The following is a 19,000-nucleotide window of genomic DNA, read 5'->3' as shown; positions in this document are numbered from 1 at the left end:
ATATTTATATTCCACCATAAAACCCTGAGGACCTGTGAAACCTCAGCAGCATGTGATCCTCGACATGTCAAAGTGTATGACTCTTCTATAAATGTAGCAACTAATAAGCTGTTGTGCCACTCCTAATGAAAAGAAATGCTTTGATGAAATGGTTGATCGAAGATGCAATCAAGAGAACCTGGATCACTATAAACTAGGTATTTTGTTTATTAACATGTGACGTGTATTATAAGATCCTTGACTGCAATACAGATTTGGTCTGTGTCAGACTTTAAAAAGGTTTTTAGGAGATTAACCCAGAACCCTCGGGTTTTGAAACACAAAATATATTTTGAGCATTTTGAAAGTAACATTAGGGCGTTTTACTTTACTTTGGTTCTCATAGATATCATATATAGCCAAGGCAACTATTTGAAAGCAATGATGTCATAGTAGACCTACCTCTAACCTCAAAGTTACCTCTGAGCAGGACAGACATAACACCAAACCTTGTCCATGCTTTTTGCGACCTTTGTTTTTTTTATATATATATTTCAGTGATTGTATCACATACAATTAATTATGTATTTATTCATTTCTGTATTCTTATCAATTGAAATTTTTAAAATACGTTCTTTATGTTTGAATAATTACTCTAGACTGTCATGAGGGTCAGCAGATGAGTGGAGCTTACATTGATTGGTTTAAAGTTCACTTCATATTTACCATAACCAATCATCTTCAGGCTTGATGACTTGCAGCAGTAATAATTACTTTCCAGAGCACTCCAACACAGGAATTAAAATATCAAATCGATACTGAAATGATGTAATACATTTTACTATTTAAGGACATCAGATTTTAGTTTTAACTTTTCATTATTACATTACACTGAAAACACTGTGAATTAATGGGTTTATTTTGTTGAGACTACATTGAGATTATCCTTAAATATAGGTATTAAATACTTTGACCAACTATTAGTTGAACTGTAAACATTTTATAAACCATTAATAGATAGATAAAGTACACAATTTAACGAATTACAGAGAATTTCAAAGTGATCAGCACGTTGCAAAAAAAAAAAAAAAATCCAATTGTGTTTATATGATCACATATGAACTTATATATTTAATGAATTATTATTTGGCATTTTAGGCTCTTAATACCTATCAATTTCAATCTATAGGTTTAAAACTAAACTTAGATAAACCTGGCCCAGATCCCTCAGAAACTGGCCTTGGAGTTGGGGCTAATTTTTCTCACCCTCAGTGTGGACTGCAGACACGTAGGTCCAGTTATGAAGCTTGACGATGTCCAGCATGGCCCGGGCCTGTAGAGTGTCTGAAGGAACGACCCTTAGGAAGTACTTGAACAAAGTCTTGTCACTCAGGTCGATGCTCGTGGCAGAGTAGGCAATCTGTGGAATGTTGAATAACTGTAGAAGGTTTTGCACTTGAATGGCCACAGAGCTGGATCCGGGGCCGATTACTCCTGCTATGGGTTTCTTTGAAGGCGGTGGCTGGTTGGACGGGGTTCCGTCGATGCACCATTTGGAACCGTCCTTATCATCCCGAATCGAGATGAGAGAGTCCCGGATAAATTCGATGCTCTGCTCCAAGGCAACAGAGGAGTGCCAGCAGGAATCCCGGATCTCACAGCCGAGGCTGATGTTGGGGAGCAGGTGTTGGTCGGAGTTGATGCGGTCAAGCGTGTGGAACATGGCCTCCACCCGCTGGATACCGTATTGCTCCCGGACGTCCCCGCACTTCCGCTCGGCCACCTTCTCGGCAGACGGCTGGTGGTGGACAGAGAAGAGCGCGCCGATTATCACGTCCCCGTCCATGCGGGCCACGGAACGGGACGCGGCGCGGGGCACCACCGATCTCTCGTGGATGCTGCCGCTGCTGTGGGTGATCACGAGGCATGCGGGGAGACACAGGAGAGCGAAAAAACCCATCTTTACGCGTGCCATGTCGTGCCACAGAGCGTGAGCCGTGCAGTCTGCGATGGCATATTATCTGCTGTCTGTCAGAGCTTCCACGCTTATCCCAGCCATTACCTGTGGGAATGTTGTTTGGAGTGTATCCGTAGGCACCTGCAGAAAAAACGAGAAAATTGTTGAGATGTGGAGAAAGAAGGTTAAGAGTTTACTAAGCACGCATGTTCTTCTCCACACGCCCTGTTTTACAGTCTCCTATCAGGATGCCTTTGAACAAACCACTTAAAACACAGTTCAACTGCGTCTCTATAATTCTTTAAAGAGAATTTAACTATTGCACCTGGTTGAGTGCAGATCCTGCCAGTGTCATTCATTGAGAAAACACAGAAACCGGATTTCAGCACCACGGCCAGCGCGCTTTCCGAACACGTTACAGGGACGTCTATGTGACTGTTGTCTGCACGCATCATTCCCGCAGATCCGAACTCTTCACGGTTTAACCTAAATAATAAACATATACATATATATATATAAAGAAAAAAAAAATCTCACCTTTATTTTAGCACGAACAGAAGCACAAAACAGCTTCCCTCCCTGGACTGTTTTCTTATTTTTTCATAGAGCGTGGATTTTCTTTTTCTTTTCTTTTTTTCTCGAGAAGTCTCTCTCAATCAGCGGATGAAGTCAGGATTATCAATGATACATTATTATACCAGTTGTCTTATAATCTTTAACCACAAAGCAGAACGTGCCTGGTTACACAACCACACAGTTCTTCGCCATGCATACGGATTGTTCTGCTGTATTAAAACTTACCTCAATCCTTGGATCATGTCTCGTGCCTTCGTCCGTCTTCTGTGCCGCGTGGTCCTCGTCGGTATTACTTGAGTTTCTCTCCCTCTCCCTCTCGCTCATCCAACTCGAAACGTGTTAACGAGAACCCCCTCCAGTCCTTTCCCCACCACCCCACTCCCAAGTTCTCTTTCCCCCCCACCCCTTTTCCAGAGCTGTCTTTGAGTCTTTATCTTTAGGATATAACTTAATTAGTTTTACTTGAAGCATTTCCAGCAATAATAATTACCCAATCAGAAGAATTGGCACTCTTTATGGTGCTACTTTAAGCAGTCTAAATCTGACTTTCACAGACGGGCTGCTTAATTACAATGCTGTACTATTCAATAAAGTGAATTCAGATTCTTGAAATCAAAAGACAACATGAAATGTTAGGAGTTGCTCCATCCATTTGGATCCCAAGCAACAACCAACAAATCAAAACTCTTTGCTTCATTTTTACTAAGTTTACATTTCATGGATGACCAAAAGTGCCAAAATTCCATAGATACTTACACAACAAATTAGTACTCAAGTTCATGAGTAACTGTTGAAAATTATATAAAAAAATATGAACAAAATTTGTGCAAACGTAAAGTGCCAGTTTATTTAAAAGCACAATTTGCAATAATTGTGCTTTTAACCAAGATTAAGACTATTTAATCTCAATTAATTACTCTTAATCTTCAATTGATTATCCATCAAACTAAGTAAGTAGTGTTAACATTACTCCAGTCAATGTGGTCTAAAATGGATTTGATGTTATTTACCCAATCAGGAGTTAGTCTGTTTAATGAGCCAGTCTTTTTCACTGCCGCACAGACGTTGTAAATATCAATGTAGTTATTTTGATTTCTTATTTTTTTATTGGGGTTACCCTTAAATTAACAGATCAAGTAAGGGATAAAAGTACAGAATATATTTACAGAAATGTATGAAGTAACGTTTTTTGGTCATAACAACAGACATTTTCTATATGGAGAAAATAGCTACATGTGTCGCTCTGGTGTGAATTGACACATTCTCCCACACAACGTGTAGTAAAAATCTTTAATGTGTTGACACTCCAGCATTATGCGCTCTGATAATCAGTTCTGTCTATAGATTTTCAACTCCAAATAAGTCCAGTGATTAATTACGCCATTTTAGCAGTTTTACTTCTTATTTCCCTCAAATCAATTAAGAGTGTCATTGACCGTGTGTTTGGGACAATTGTCTTGCCAAGCTTGTTTCATCAGATTTTTATCAAGAATGTCATGGTATATTTTTTTGCTTTCCTTCATTCAAATGAACCTTGCCTGTACTTTAAGCAGTAACAAACCCCACACCATGATGGTCCCACCTGCAAACTTTACTTTTGGCATGGAGATTCTGGGGTGATGTGTGGATCTCTTCTTCCTTCCAGGTGACATTTCAGTGTTCCCACTTTGACCTCATCTATATTCTCCCAACATTTCACTGGCTTGTCCAAATCTTCTAAGCAAACTTTAATCAAGCTAAAATATGGCTTTTCTATAGACTCTATAGCAATAGAGTCTTGAGCAGTGAGTATAGACACAACCAGTGAAATTCCTCAGTTCCTTCTCATGTGACATTTAGCATCTGCTTGAGAGTCATAGATGTTGATGAGAACTTCTCTGTTCATCTTAAATGTGAGTTGTATTTGATATAACAGATCATGTGAAGCAACCTTGGTTTGCAATGGCATTCTCCTATATCTATAAATCTTAGTAAGCTTTGCAAGAAACATTTTTACTGAAAAACATTCAAATATGAGATACTGTTAAAACAGTCGACTCCAAAGTAGCAAATGAGTTGGTAAATAGTTTAACTTTCCCCTCCTTGGGGACACAAACCCTATACATGAAGGGCTGTGTCGTGACTCACACCAGGCGGTATAAATCACAAATAAACTTAAGAAGTCTGTGTGACACTGTTGCCCAAGGCTTTTTGAGTGATCATCTGTTACAGAACCTGAATAAAAGTGACATGTATGAGAAGGAAAGACTGTTTGGATGCTGTAGACACTCTTCAGGCCAAAGGGCTATGGCTAAGCTTGGTCTATTCTCATAATGGAGTGTGCGTGGGTTGACTGCAAGGCAAATGACTTAAGCACTACAGGCCTATATAATCATCATCATGATGAGTTATTGGTAGTGGACATACTTATTAGCCTTAAAGAAAATTTATGAACTAGATGTATTATTCGGTATGTTTGTTATTTATTTTGCAAGTTTACTTTCGAATATAACAGAGAATTTGATTGTTTTAAAGACATTGTTTTTCTTCTTACAACTATTTCTATGACTTATGTCAAGAAACTCACTCAGAAACTGTATTTGTGTTTCTAAATAAACTGCAAGGTTTGAGACAGTGTAGCTGCATTAACAAAACCATAAAAGGATTGAAGTGTCATGATTTATTGAGGTTGAAGTGGACCCACATGCACAAGCACAAGAAGATACTGGTTTAAACTGTTTTGCAGCTGTCAGTCTGCTCATTATATTGTTTGGAGCTGTGTATCTCTGCATCTTCACTTGTGCTTATGATATCCGAATTACCCTGAGAAGAAGTTTGCTGAATATTTAATGTCTGGTGAAAATACTGTCAAACTGGGTTTTTGACATAGACATTTTAAGTAAACAAAACGCAAATAGGTTAATGTGAAAATGAACACTGAACTGTGATCAATAAAATAATATGAATCACAAACTTACAAGCTGTGAAAAACATAGCATTTGTGTAAATTAACCATGTTCTAGCCACGAGTTCAAAGCCTTGCAGACATGAAAACCAGTATGATAAACATTTTTTTACTTTCAAATTCAAATATTCCAAAACGTACTGAGCTGAGTATTTCCAAACCAGATGATATTTCTCTTCGGGCCTCACTACTTTTTATTTTATGATATATATTCATGTATTTTGCTGACTTGGCAAAAGCCATTTGAGATTCTGGCTGCATTGCTTTTGGCATATAAGATAATATATTTTAGTAGAATAATTATTCTAATGTTTATGTATAACACCTTTTAGATGTGACATAATGGCAATCATAGTGGTCCCATACGATGGTTTTGTTTCAGTTCTTGATAACAAGTGTGGTCATCAGTGCCGTTGATGTGCCCATGAGTCAACTTCTCCTGCTCCTGGGGGTTTTATGTTGTGTAGGTGACCCCAGACTTGAAATGTGGCATCTCCCACTGTCAACATTAATGAGCAGGCGTCTGTTCAAACCTTTGTCCTCAAGAGAGAAAATAAATCACGTGCTACACTGCCATCTCCTGTTGCAACAAGGCTATTACATGTTAGATTCATAATCCGTGTTGGGCAGTTCAGAGGTTTTTTATTGACTTTTGCATTAACAAAAAAATTCCCTGTACCTTCATGCCATTTCTTACCATTTAACTAAAAATACTAACAAAGCTTTTATGAGTTAATTATACTTGTTTTTTCCCCCACATATGTAAATAACTTAAAAAATAAATGATAAAGAAAATTGTAGCTATTATGTAAGCCCATTTTCTCCACTCTGATAAAAACAACTAAACTTGTCTGTCTCATAATTATTCTTACAATTATGATCATTACGCATTGATTTGGAAGCAGACACCGAAAAACATTCAGAGCAGGGTTACTTGACAAAGTAACCCTATATATATATATATATATATATATATATATATATATATGTGTGTGTGTGTGTGTGTGTGTGTGTGTGTGTGTGTGTGTGTATGTATGTATGTAGGTGTGTATGTATAGATAGATAGATAGATAGATAGATAGATAGATAGATAGATAGATAGATAGATAGATAGATAGATAGATAGATAGATAGATAGATAGATAGATAGATTACATTATATATATTATATTATATTATTAGTAAATTATATTATTATATATTACAGATTGAATGAAATAAATATATATAATGACAAAAATTAAAAAAAGTTAACATAAGATTCTGGAATAATAAATTCGATGCTACGTTATCCAAGTTTCTTTTCACCGTCGAGTAATATCTCAGGCATTGCAACAGTTACACTGTTCAATAAAGTTTCCGACAGGAAAAAAAAAAAGTGGTGGCGATTGTGGCTAGGCTAGCTAAACATGTCTCCAGAGGCAAATATGCTAACACACGGGTTTACCCCATATATGAAGACACAAACAAGTCGTATCATGCATTTTCCAGTGAACATGACTTGAGGTAAGGAAAACCAGCAGTGCTTACATTTTTTTTGCAAAAAAAACGGCCTTTGTTTTGGAATGCTTAACTTCCGCCCGAGCTAGTTGTTTTTAGCACACAATAGCATAGCTCAATTTCTTGAACAAAAAAAAGAACTGTTGTTGCACACATATCTATATCAAAAGTATTTTATTGCTGAAGAAGTTACTGAAGAGGTGATGGTTGCAGTGTACTTTTTTTGTTGACATATGCAGCCGGGTAATCTTAAATTCTCCATTTACATAATTCTACACACTTGCAGAAATACAAATCCTTGTAGAAATATATTGTTTCAGACTGAAGTCAACCGAGTTCCTCAGCCTCCCATTAAAAAATATATTTTAATTATTTGAATTGGACACTAGTTATGTACACTTAAACTTCAAAAATATTGATATATGCAAACTGAAAAATCTAAAACTCTCATATATCTCTTATCTAAATGAGTTAAATCAATGAGTTAAAAAAAACTGAAAAAACTAAAATTCATATATTACTAAGTGTTTTTGACTTCTGAAATATCACTGACTACTGGTCACAATTTTGTGATTTTAATTGTGATTTATCAGTTTTCTTTATATGCTAAACACTGTATGTTTCCATTGGTATCTTTGTTGATGTGCTCCAAGTTTGAGGTTGGATGGCTTCTTTGCCATCAGTCTATTCTTTGGCGCCCTCTAGGGTCTCTATCAGATTCAAGTACTGGGCCACTCCAAATGGGGTAATACTACTATCAGTTTAAACAAACATGTTAGTAAGATATAAAAAAGATTGCCTTAAACCTAAATATACCTATGGTATAAGTAGTTAGAGCCCAACTGTATAAATTAAAACTCTGAAACTTAAGACATGTTGGTGCGCAGTGACAGATTCCACCAAAGTCGGATGTACAAATCCAAAATCCAATATAGAAGCTATGTTTTAATTTTAATCATAACTAATTATGGTCAAAACATTAAAAAATGTTATGCTTACTACTGATTACCTTTGTGCTGACTAACATATGGTAGTTTGCTATGATGAACACTGTCAATATCGTCGAAGTCAGTTGATCTAGATAAGAGACGCACACTTTCTTACAAATTGTGACTGCCGATTCGTCAGTTGCTGACAAATACCCTGAAATGATTGGGGGAGGATTGCTCCACGTCTGCATGCGGAGGGAGCCGGCATCATGTTAATCGTTTCCTGGAAGTGATAATACGCATAGTTCAAATCCTCTAGTGGGATGTTTTTTTTCTTTTTTTTAGTCAGTATATAATAATTTATTTTTATTTTGTGTCTTTTGATGAAAATGCTGCAACAACTACATATAAGTAATGTTAAATCAGATGAAAAATAAATTAAATCTAATATTTTCTGGGGGTGCTATGACTTTTCCTGGGGGAGCTATAGCACCCTTGCGCCGCTACTGCGTAGGTTTCTTTCTGTTAAACACCCTCGATAAGGTGCCACCCATATAACATTTTGGTAATCCCTTTTGTTAGACCAGATTTTCACTGAGAGTAGCTGATAGTTGGACCCTGTTTTGTTTTATGTATTTCTTTTATTTGGCACAACCTAACTGCCCCTTTCTCCTCCACAGTTTGTGCAAACCTTTTAAGTTTTTTGTGAAGAAAAAAATTTCTATATTTCTACATTTACAGAGACTCTGTTTATTGTGGTTGTTGGGTTATTCTCCCCTCAATAGTGGAGGGACGTAACACTGCGCAACAAAGATTTAAGCTGTGACACAGCAAACACCATTAGCCATGTAATATCTTGTGGTTGTAGTTAAAAAGTAACATTTTAATTGTTTTGCATTTGTTGCCTAAGAGTTGATTTATTTAACTATCTTCAATGCATTTCTATCTTTGTGTGTCTTCATATTAAACATTTTATTTATTTTCACAGAGGCACCCGACGAACCATTCCACCCCCTTAATTCTGAAGATGGAGAACCATATTCACTGTATCTCCTGTGTTAACCGGAGGTGCATGGCACAGTCTGAACCAGGAGTTTCTTGTGAGATTATCACATGTCCTTTGATGTGTGGGGCTATGTTTCATTCCTGCAAAGGTGATGAGCACCAACTTTTGTGCCCACTTATGAAGGTTCCATGTCTTAATAGCAACTATGGCTGCCCAGCTATTCTGATCCGTAACAAAATCCCTGCACACATGGATGTTTGTCCGGCTGGGGTTGTCTTCTGCCCAGAGAGATGGAACTTGCACCCAACAGAAATCTTGGATTTGAAACCTGGTAGGAAATTAGGAAGTATCTTGGATGAGATAAGGAGCCATAAAGACCTTGCACTTGCTCTGGAGGACCATCAGGCACTCCTTGAGACCATAGAGGAGATGGGGATGGAAAACTTGACTTACAAAGATTCTGTTATTGAAGAAGCGATACTGTTAGCTTTAGCATTGTCTGCTTCTGAGGCATCAACTGTGACTTCCTCACTTCAATTGCAGTCTGCTCCAAAAGGATCCACAACAGAGGAAGTTGTTAGTGGAATCAAAGATTTAAAAAAAAGAGATATAAAGGAGAACTGTTCTAGTCTGAGCTGTTTGGATGAAAGTGGTGCACCTGAAAATATTGGTGTATTAAGTAAAAATTTAACCAATGGATCATTTATGGAAACAGAAGCCATTAATATTTCAAAAGAACCTGTGACCCTTCAAATAATATCACACACTTATCCCCCCATATGCGGTCAGTCATTTCGCCGTGACCAATATCCTTCCCATTATCTAAATATCCATTGTGACTTTCACCCCAACTTTCGTGACCGCATAGAGTCCCACTGTCCTCTGGCATTGTATGGATGTAGGTTTTCCCAGCAGAGGCTGTGGCCATCCACCCACAGGGCCAAGGTGATTTACCATAAGCACCTTAAGTCGTTTATAATCCTGCCTTCTATCAATGCGGAACCTGCAAAGGACTCCCAGTCAGACCGGTTTAGTGGGCTCCCCATTGAGATACTGTGGCACATAGCTAGATTCCTGGACAGTTTTAGCCTCTGCCAGCTGTCCTTGGTGTCGAGGACTATGAGGCAAGTGTGTGCCAGTCTCCTCCCTTCAAGGGGGATAGTAGAGCTGCAGTGGGAGCGAGGACATTCTCCTGGTCATCCTCACACTATGAGATGGCGGGTCAAAAGTAAAGTGAGTAAAAAACAATAACTTGTGTATCTGTGTGTTTTAAACAATCACTGTTATACAACATGCACCATGGAATTAATTGTGGATGTACCAGAGTCATAGCTGAAAAGCAGCAAAACAAGGAGACTGTGTTTATTTTGGGAAATAAAATCTCATAATGCAGGATTTATTTACTCATTGTCTGTGTGAATTCTTTAATGCAACCAGAAGTGTTCATAACCCTAAAAGTTCAGGCTTTAACAGCTGCAAATTTGTTATTTTTTATTTTTGTGTATTAGTAAACTCACTTATCTTTTACTGTTGCAGGTGTGGAAATTCAGCCCTGCCTTCAGTCCTGTGTACTCGTGGCATTTTGTTGATGTTCCCAGCATGTCGGATCACATGAAGAAGTGTCCTTTTTTCAACAGAGCTGAGCTGAAGACTGAGCCAGTACCCCTTACCGCAATGTGCACCGAACAAGACAGACTCTCAATCCTGCATTGTTATCAAACCCTGCGTAGCCTCATTGCTTGATCAAGCAAAGCTGATCTTTATGAGTTTCACTGTGGAATTATGGGAATGTTTCTAATAAAAATGTCCTTTCTTGCACTAAATCAAAATGGAACTTTTATTATTCAGAAACCCTTGCGCTAAAATGATGTACTACAGTAGTCAGGTTTGCAATTTTGAGTCAGAAGAGAGGAGTAGACATCATGGATTTGTGCTACAAATATAAGTTTTGCATGAATGGCAGCCTGGGGAAGCCCCTCCAACCCCACATTATTTCTCATGGATTTTTCATGTAATGGCCATGGCATTGATATGTAACTACACTTTTTAAGAGAGGTTTAGGTCTCATCTATCAGATCTGAGTTTCTCTGTAGTCTGCTTTTTCTGGTGTTCTTCAGGGATCCATTTTGGGTGCGGTTTTTATCTACATCCCACCGTTATGGCATCAATTTCAAAATATATAAAAATTTTGATTTATAAACTAATAGTACTCAGACTGACGTTCAGCTGAAACTCTTCCATTCCTTTTCATGAAGCCCCACTGTTTGACTAAATGATTACTTACAGTATGAATGGACTTTTGTCAACTCATACATTAAAAGAATGTGTGATAGCATTTGATTCAAATTTGTTTAATTGTACAACACTTTTATAAAATCTTGACCTTAAAGACGTGATCCATGCTTTTACTACTTCATATCAACTGGTTTGTCACTCTGCATGTTGTTGTGCAGCCTGCCTTTCACAAATGCAATTAGCCATATTCTGACACAAATAATGAACATTAATCTTATTTTTTTCCCTCTCTCCTATACTGTTTATTTCACTTAGAACATTTCCTCTTTGATTTTCTACTCATCTGATCTAGAACACTAGACTAAAGCAATTCATCTGTATAAACTACATTATTGTTTCTTTCAGCAGTATTGAAATGTGTTTTACTTTTTCTCCCACTCGATTATATTGCAAAGGCATTAACTTCACATTTTGTTAAATAAAGTTTTGAAGAGGGGTGGAAAAAAAAAACCGGTGGAGACGATGACTGACTGAGAGTGGCTAGCTATCTTTAGCAGTTTCTTCCCGGTGGCAAGTACAGTTAACAGACGCATTAATGTGGAAACAATCAAAGACGTCATAACACGCCTTTTCCTGTCAATACGACACACAGGTGAGAAACATCTGGAACCTCTAAAACATTATTTTACGAAAAGTTGTTTTTGTTGTGAACTGCTCAACTTCCGTCCGAGCTAGCTGTTTTTAGCCAACATTAGCAACACTCACTCCGAGCTTTAGCTAGCCTTCTATTGTTGTCTTTAGAAGTTGATATTGTAGAAAAATGACAGACGACAACAGGAGAGTTTTTATTAGGTTGATGGATAAAAATATGTAGATTACCGAAACAAAATGTTGCTGTAAACTTTGTTACAGAGCTGTTAGTTGCAACTGAACTTTTCCTGTTGACATGAAGTAGCTCCAATCTTATTGTCTCAGTTGTTATAAGTAAATTCGCTTTAAAAATGCTTTATTTACTCGATAGCCATCCTAAGATAAGATAAGATACGATTTTTGATAACTGTTAGAATACTTAATTTATAAAAGCTTTATTTAAATGTATGGTAATACTTTGGAATGTCCTCAAGAAATAGACAAGCTTTTAATTTTCTCTAGATAGCTGAGCAGTTATTGCTTTAAATTTAACATTTTCCCGTCTTCTGCTTTTCATATGTTTTAATGAAAATTGATGCATTTATAACATCACTCTGTGATCACAAGTTGTTTTTCAAGCCCTTACTAACTTTGCTACTTAAAAGTTTTTAGTTGTTGCAATGTCAGATTTATAGAAAATTAATTTGCAGCTTTAAAGTAAAGCAATGTACAACAGCAGATTTATGATCAAACTGCAGTTTTAGGACAACTTGCAGATTGAAAGGCTCCAATATGGAGCAATCCAATCTCAGTTATTTTGGCCAAAATAGAAATTGCAATGCTATGAATCTTTGAGACAGGAATTTCCTGTGCTTATTTTTTGCTGTTTGTCTTTTGGTCAGTAGCATAGTTTTTTTGATTGGATTCTAAATTAAAATGCAATTTTGATTAACTGCACAGCACTGCCTTTAAATTTCAAAGGACTTCTTTAATTTAGATCTTTTTGAACCTTTGTCTTTTGGTCAGTAGCATAGTTTTTTTGATTGGATTCTAAATTAAAATGCAATTTTGATTAACTGCACAGCACTGCCTTTAAATTTCAAAGGACTTCTTTAATTTAGATCTTTTTGAACCTTTGTCTACTTTTAGCTAAATTTATTTTTTGTTTTGCACATGCACTGGTTGCTTGGCTTAGCTTGGGTTGAACAGGCATATTCTTGATAAAAATTTAATTTTATGTAAACTGACTGAAACTCTTGAAAGGGGATTTAAACCCCTTTTGTTGTACAGCCTGAGGTGCAGAGGCATTCTTCTTTCTTAATTTTTGTTGCTTGTTTATGTTTTCAATCTTGCACATAAAATAAATGCTAATGTTCACATTTAAATGGCTCTTAACAAAATCACCTAAAAAATTCTCACCAAAAATCCCATTGCATAGACGAAGTTCCTGAAACCTAAACATTGATCTCTTGCGACAGTGATTTGAAACAATGAGGCATGGATGAGTAGAGTCAGTAGCAGTGACATCTGCTGGTTGCTATTGTAATAGCAGTCGTACAAGTCTGAAACAAATCACTAAAACGCAGTTTGTCTACTTAATACCAGTACATCTAAAACAATGTAAATATTATAGAAATGTCATGTTTTTGGTCCTTCATTTCAACAATTAAAACTCATATATTCATTACAGGCAGAATTACATATTTTAACCCTTTATTTCTAGCCATTTTTATGATTGACCTGTGAATGAAAATCCAAAATTTGGTTTCTCAGACATTTCTCAGAATATTACAGAAGAGCAATAAAAATAAACCAAATTGTCAGCCTTTTGAAAAGAGAGTTTATTTGAATACACTCAATACTTGATTGGGCTTCCTTTTGCATCAATTATTGCAGCTTAGTATGGAGGCGATCATCCTGTGGATTTGTTCAGCTGTAATGAAAGCCCTGTAGCTGGTGCGCCTTTTCTTACTACACTTTTTCCTTCAATTGCAATTTCTATGAATAGGCTTGGATGTAGCATTCTGTAAACAACCAACTTTGTTAGCAATGACCTATTGAGGACTACTCTCCTTGTGGAACATGTAAATGACATCTACCAAGTCAAAATGGATTGAGTAAACCATTTTATACAGATATGCTTTTTTTGTAACTTGTAATACTATAACTTTCAGAGATGCTATATTTTGGGTTTTCATTAAGCTACTACATTAAGCTACTACATAATCATCAAAATTATACAGATTTATATATGATTAGTATAGGAGTGTGTAATGAATCTATACTTATGTAAATAATCGTTACACACTGTGTATGTATACTGATATTTATATACAGTAGATTCAGTACACAATTTTCTGATAGCAGCTGAATACTGTTTGTCATTCCCTGTATTTTTGTAGCATTTTTGTCTTTGTGTATCTTTAAAACCCATTGACATAATGTAAATACATAATTTAAGTAATTTGTACCTGACTCTTATTTCTCATGATATTCTCCTACAGAGGGGCCCATATAAACCACTCCACCACCTCAGTGGCTCTTAAAATGGAGCACCACCATGTTCACTGTATCTCCTGTGTTAACCAAAGATGCATGGTCAAACCTGAACCAGGAGTTTCTTGTGATCTAATCGCATGTCCATTGGTGTGTGGGGCTGTGTTTCACTCCTGCAAAGTTGATGAGCACCAACTTTTGTGCCCACTTACGAGGATTCCATGCCTTAATAGCGGCTACGGCTGCCCAGCCATGCTGATTCGTAACCAGATGTCTGCACACCTGGATGTTTGTCCAGCAGGAGCTGTCTCCTGCACAATGGAGTGGAACAGGTGGCCTGTTAGCTGCTTGAACTACACCTCTTACGAGAGCCTAATTAGTCTGTTGGAAGAGATGGAGCAGCTGGACATGGCACTTGCACTTCAGGACCAACAAACACTCCTTGATTCAATGAAGATGATTGCCAAGACTCCATCTCCACAAGAAGATCCACTCACTAGAAAGGAGATTAAAGCAAAACATTTAGCTTTACAGTCGTCTGCTCCTGAAATCTCAACCTCGCAATTATCCTCCTCGCATCAATCCCAGTCAGCCCCCAAAGCTTCAGCAAAGGAGAAAATTCTCAGTGGGATTAATGGATTGAAAGAGGAACAGCTCAGTAAGCTGTATGAGGCCACAGTTGAGACTGCAAGAAGCTTAGCTGCTGCTCTAGACTTTGTTAGCAATGCCAGCTGTGGGGAAAGTAGCTCAGTAGGTGAAAATGTAGGAGATGTCTTGTTACAAAGCAGTTTGGACAATAATAGAAGCATTCAGAATGGACTGGAAGACATAACCCCTCAACATGCTGATGGTTTGCACAACAGTAACATAAATTGGAACAGTTCTAGTCTGAACCGCTTAGATGAAAATGGAGCTTTTGAAGGAATCGGTATGCAGAACAAAACCACAGCCAATGGACCATTGGTGGAGGCAACAAATGCTGATACTTCACAAGAACCTGCGACTCCACAAATGATATCCCCAGTGCATGTGAGCCAGGGTGTGGCACAGTGGGCTGACCATGTAGTTCTGGACAATAAAGGACTAGTTCTTTCAGGAAATCTTGGACCTGAGAGGATGCTGCCCCTGAACCTCTTCTATAAGGGCCAGGTTCAATATCCTCTAACTAATGGACAATTAGGTGCTAAACCAGACAAGTCACCATATAGGCTCCAGGTAGAAATGGAAGACAAAGGAGTTGATACTTCAGATTTGGAGCATGATGATGATCCTATGGGTCTTGGGGAGATTGATGCGATCCCACCAGCTCTACTCTTCTGTTTGGAAGAGTCCAGGGAGTGTAGAAGGATTTCTGATACAGTCTACATTGATGGTTACCGTGTTGACCTTGGCACGCAGACTTTCACATTTCCTACAGCAGTCTTGGTGACTAATACAAGAGTGGGTGACATGGCCTCTGTTTCAGCCTGTGACCATGCAGCACCACAGCTCGCCTACCCCAGCCCTCTTCGCACCCTTCGCCTTGGCCAGGTCCTCGAAGCTCTGGATTCGGAGGCGGTCCCATATAATCGTTACCTCCCACCTAACCCCCAACACCAGCACACCTTTCCTTTCTTATGTGGTCAGTCATTCAGGCGGGACCAGTTTTCGTCACATTTCAGAAACATCCACGGGGAGATTCACGCTTGGCTCAGTGGCTGGATAGAGCAACGGTGCCCTCTTGCATATTATGGCTGTACATTTTCCCAGCGGAGATTTTACCCATCTACCCGAGGAGCAAAGGTGGTTCACGATAGGCATCTTAAGGCATTTGGGGTTCAGCCCTGCACCAGACTGCAACCGCCAACAGACTCCCAGTCAGACCGGTTTAGTGGGCTCCCTATTGAGATACTGTGGCACATAGCTGGATTCCTGGATAGTTTTAGCCTGTGCCAGCTGTCCCTGGTGTCAAGGACAATGAGGGAAGTGTGTGCCAGTCTCCTCCAGACCAGGGGCATTGTAGAGCTACAGTGGGAGCGAACAGATTGTTCTAGTGGGCTCCATAATGTGTCGTGGCAGGTCAAAAATAAGGTGAGTTCAGAACTTATATATCATAGTTCAATGAGTGTGAATACTTTTGCGAAACAAAAAACGAAATCTTCTTATGATCATTCAAATATATTTTACTGTTACAGGTGTGGAGATTCAGCACTGCTTTCACTCCTGTATCCTCGTGGGGATTTACTGAGGTCCCCAGCATGTCAGTTCACCTTAAGAAGTGTCCTTTCAATGTAGTAGAGCAGAAGACAGAACCGATACCTCTTCCTGCCATGTGTACCGCACGAGATGGACTGTCACTCCGCCGCGTCCTACGTCATGTCAACACTTGACCAAACAAGGCTGAGCTGCATGAGATTCACTGTAGCTTTATGTGAATGTGGCTAATGAAGTAAAATGGATTCCGATTAGTTTTGATTATAAATAAACCTTAATGGGAAAATATGATTTCAGATCTGTTAATGATTTGTATGTGGAATGAGAAAGTTAGCATTCACAATTGCTTTGCATGGATTTGTGCTGAAAGTGCACCTTTATTCTGCTAAGAAAACATTTTTTGACAAAGATAATTGTGCACAATAGATTTATATTCTCCTGAAGATTAAATATTATTCTGCCTTTTTACTTGTAGCTATGGAAAACAATATGATAAAACTCCATTATTTCTGAATATTATAAACCATGCCGGCACTTTATATTTTAATTCCTTCCAAACTGAACAGTGTACCTTGCCTGAAGAGCTTCTGATCGCTACTAAGGGTCAAGTTCAGTGTGTATGTTATGTTTAGTTTTATTTGAAGTTTGGATCACAGTTTGACATCACAGAATGACTAATGTACCTGATTGCTGCAGTTTAATAAAGTGTTTACTGACTTTTTATTTTTCTCTAAGGTGTCTTTTATTAGTTCATTTCCATATTTATGTAAGATGTTTGGATAGAAAGCAAGTCTTGCCAAATCCAGGAAACCTAATCCAAATTTAGACTGAAATTACCCTTACATAGCTGAGTAATATTACAATAACATATTGTAATATATACTTACTCAGTTTAACAGTTTCATTGTGCAACAATTGTTTCAAGGGCAAAATAAACTGTCAAACCCCATCAGTGGTGAGAGAATGGGAATGGGTTAAAAGTGACAACTGTTACAAATTTCACTTTATGTGATTTCTGCCCATACAAGCATTAAAACGTGAATAGGCAACTGGAATTCGGCCTTTATGAAATCTGGCTTCACTATTACTGGATATAGCTCACAAGCAAAATAGCATTTTTAAAGTTTTTTCTGGGTTTTTGTGCCAACTTAGAATTGATTCATTTGAAGCTTGCATAAATACATGGGTCGAACATGGACTGAATTATTTATCAAGTTTGCTATTGAGTTTTTACATTTTCAAAGAAAAATAAAGGTTGCATTTATATCTATAAAGATTGCACCAAGGGTGCTGTTCATTCAAGAACTCCTACTATATTGTTTCTGCCTTTTAGACTTTTTAGTGTCCAAATTAAATTGGACATATGTAGACTAAAGTTTAGACTGAGTGCGGAAGAATTTACCAGCACTCATTAACAAGGATTACCTTCAAACTGATTTTGTATTTTTGGCCATTCCATTATTCCACTCCCACTTTTACATAGCTTTCTTAGAAACAAACATTTAATATAACTGGGAGCCAATGAAAGTATTGAAATATGTTTCACCTTCTAATTAGCAATGCCAGTGTATTTGAGCTTGTAATGATCAGTCTGCCTATTTAAAGGGTGACAAGTAGTCACTGCAGTGTTGTGACATGGTGTGTACGGTACTTTACAGACATTGACAGGAAGCAAAGAAGAGTCATCCTTGCAGATTAGAAAGGCAATTACAGACAAGCATGTTGAAGGTAAAGGCTATTAGACCATCTTCCGTTTGTTGCTCATATTCAAAAGGTCCATGACAATGTAGCCAACCTCTCTGGAATAATACTAATGGTAACCAAAAAAGTCAGAACCGCCAAAGAAATTAAAGGTGAACTCCAAGATCAAAGTACAAAGTCAGATCACATTAGTCACCGTTTCAGCCAAAGTGGACTTTATAGGAGACTACCAGAGGAAAGTAAAATAAAAAGACTGGAATTTGCCACAATGCATATTAAAACTACGAAGCTTCTGGGAGAATGTCCTTCAGACATGAGAAATCAGGAGCTTTTTGGCAAGTTGCATCAGCTTTGTGTTCAGACACAAAATGAAGCATACAAAAACAGTTAATACTGCGATACATGGAAGAGGGTCTGTTGTGTTACATCTGGGACAGGGCACCTTGAATCTGTGCAAGGTATGGTGAAGTCTCAAGATTACAGCATTCTGGGTCAAGAAGCATCACAGGTCAACAATTTGTGTGCACAAATCCTGAATGTACCTTCTAATTAATGCAATTTTTCCTAAATAAAATCCCAGTGTTTTTACACTTGCCACATTTAGTTGTAATGTACAAACTATTAAATGACTCAAGTCATTCACCTCATCTATTCTGAATAGACCTAGATGCTTTTCGCCCTTGCTAGAAATTTAACAGCCAATGTTTTGTTTGACACCCTACAATGTCAATATACTGCACAGCAAAGATAATACTTTTCAATAAGCATTGTAGAGCCCTGTGTCCAGGGGAATTGTACATTCAAGACTGAACGCAAAGCTTTTCACACATGCCTTTATTTTTTTTTTTTTTTTT

General features: G+C 37.8%; 3 protein-coding genes across 6 annotated transcripts in view; 2 read left to right on the top strand and 1 right to left on the bottom strand.

Moving 5' to 3' along the window:
- grm1 (glutamate metabotropic receptor 1) overlaps positions 1 to 2,816 on the bottom strand; it is a 41,473-nt gene extending 38,657 nt beyond the window's left edge. For 2 of the 4 annotated variants that reach the window (XM_014470096.2, XM_023347960.1), the window contains exons 1-2: positions 2,738 to 2,816; positions 1,246 to 2,077 (exon numbers count right to left, since the gene is read on the bottom strand). In XM_014470096.2, the coding sequence (XP_014325582.1) occupies positions 1,246 to 1,954 (709 nt within the window). In that variant the 5' untranslated portion in view covers positions 1,955 to 2,077; positions 2,738 to 2,816. Of the gene's footprint in view, positions 1 to 1,245; positions 2,078 to 2,261; positions 2,423 to 2,473; positions 2,531 to 2,737 lie in introns of those variants that run through there. The other 2 variants (XM_023347958.1, XM_023347959.1) reach the window with 2 other exon arrangements.
- A 4,019-nt stretch (positions 2,817 to 6,835) lies between these two features.
- LOC106699733 (F-box only protein 30-like) lies at positions 6,836 to 11,280 on the top strand. The gene is made up of 3 exons (XM_014470082.2): positions 6,836 to 6,962; positions 8,874 to 10,124; positions 10,428 to 11,280. Exons 2-3 carry the CDS (start codon positions 8,913 to 8,915, stop codon positions 10,632 to 10,634), a joined length of 1,419 nt encoding a protein of 472 aa, XP_014325568.1. The 5' UTR covers positions 6,836 to 6,962; positions 8,874 to 8,912; the 3' UTR covers positions 10,635 to 11,280.
- A 369-nt stretch (positions 11,281 to 11,649) lies between these two features.
- On the top strand, positions 11,650 to 17,168 carry LOC102225099 (F-box only protein 30-like). The gene is made up of 3 exons (XM_014470093.2): positions 11,650 to 11,778; positions 14,261 to 16,322; positions 16,427 to 17,168. Exons 2-3 carry the CDS (start codon positions 14,304 to 14,306, stop codon positions 16,619 to 16,621), a joined length of 2,214 nt encoding a protein of 737 aa, XP_014325579.1. The 5' UTR covers positions 11,650 to 11,778; positions 14,261 to 14,303; the 3' UTR covers positions 16,622 to 17,168.
- Positions 17,169 to 19,000: the final 1,832 nt, after the last annotated feature.

Source organism: Xiphophorus maculatus, chromosome 15 (genome assembly GCF_002775205.1).
Source record: "Xiphophorus maculatus strain JP 163 A chromosome 15, X_maculatus-5.0-male, whole genome shotgun sequence".
In the NCBI taxonomy this organism is placed as follows: Eukaryota; Metazoa; Chordata; class Actinopteri; order Cyprinodontiformes; family Poeciliidae; genus Xiphophorus; species Xiphophorus maculatus.
The sequence above is the reverse complement of the archived record's forward strand: the minus strand, read 5'-3'. Positions and strand labels throughout refer to the sequence as shown.

Excerpts from the sequence above, each read along its gene's own strand:
- LOC106699733 (XM_014470082.2), top strand. The coding sequence starts at position 8,913 with ATGGAGAACCATATTCACTGTATCTCCTGTGTTAACCGGAGGTGCATG. Across the intron at positions 10,125-10,427 it reads GATGGCGGGTCAAAAGTAAA|GTGTGGAAATTCAGCCCTGC; the intron begins GTGAGTAAAAAA and ends TTACTGTTGCAG.
- LOC102225099 (XM_014470093.2), top strand. The coding sequence starts at position 14,304 with ATGGAGCACCACCATGTTCACTGTATCTCCTGTGTTAACCAAAGATGC. Across the intron at positions 16,323-16,426 it reads CGTGGCAGGTCAAAAATAAG|GTGTGGAGATTCAGCACTGC; the intron begins GTGAGTTCAGAA and ends TTACTGTTACAG.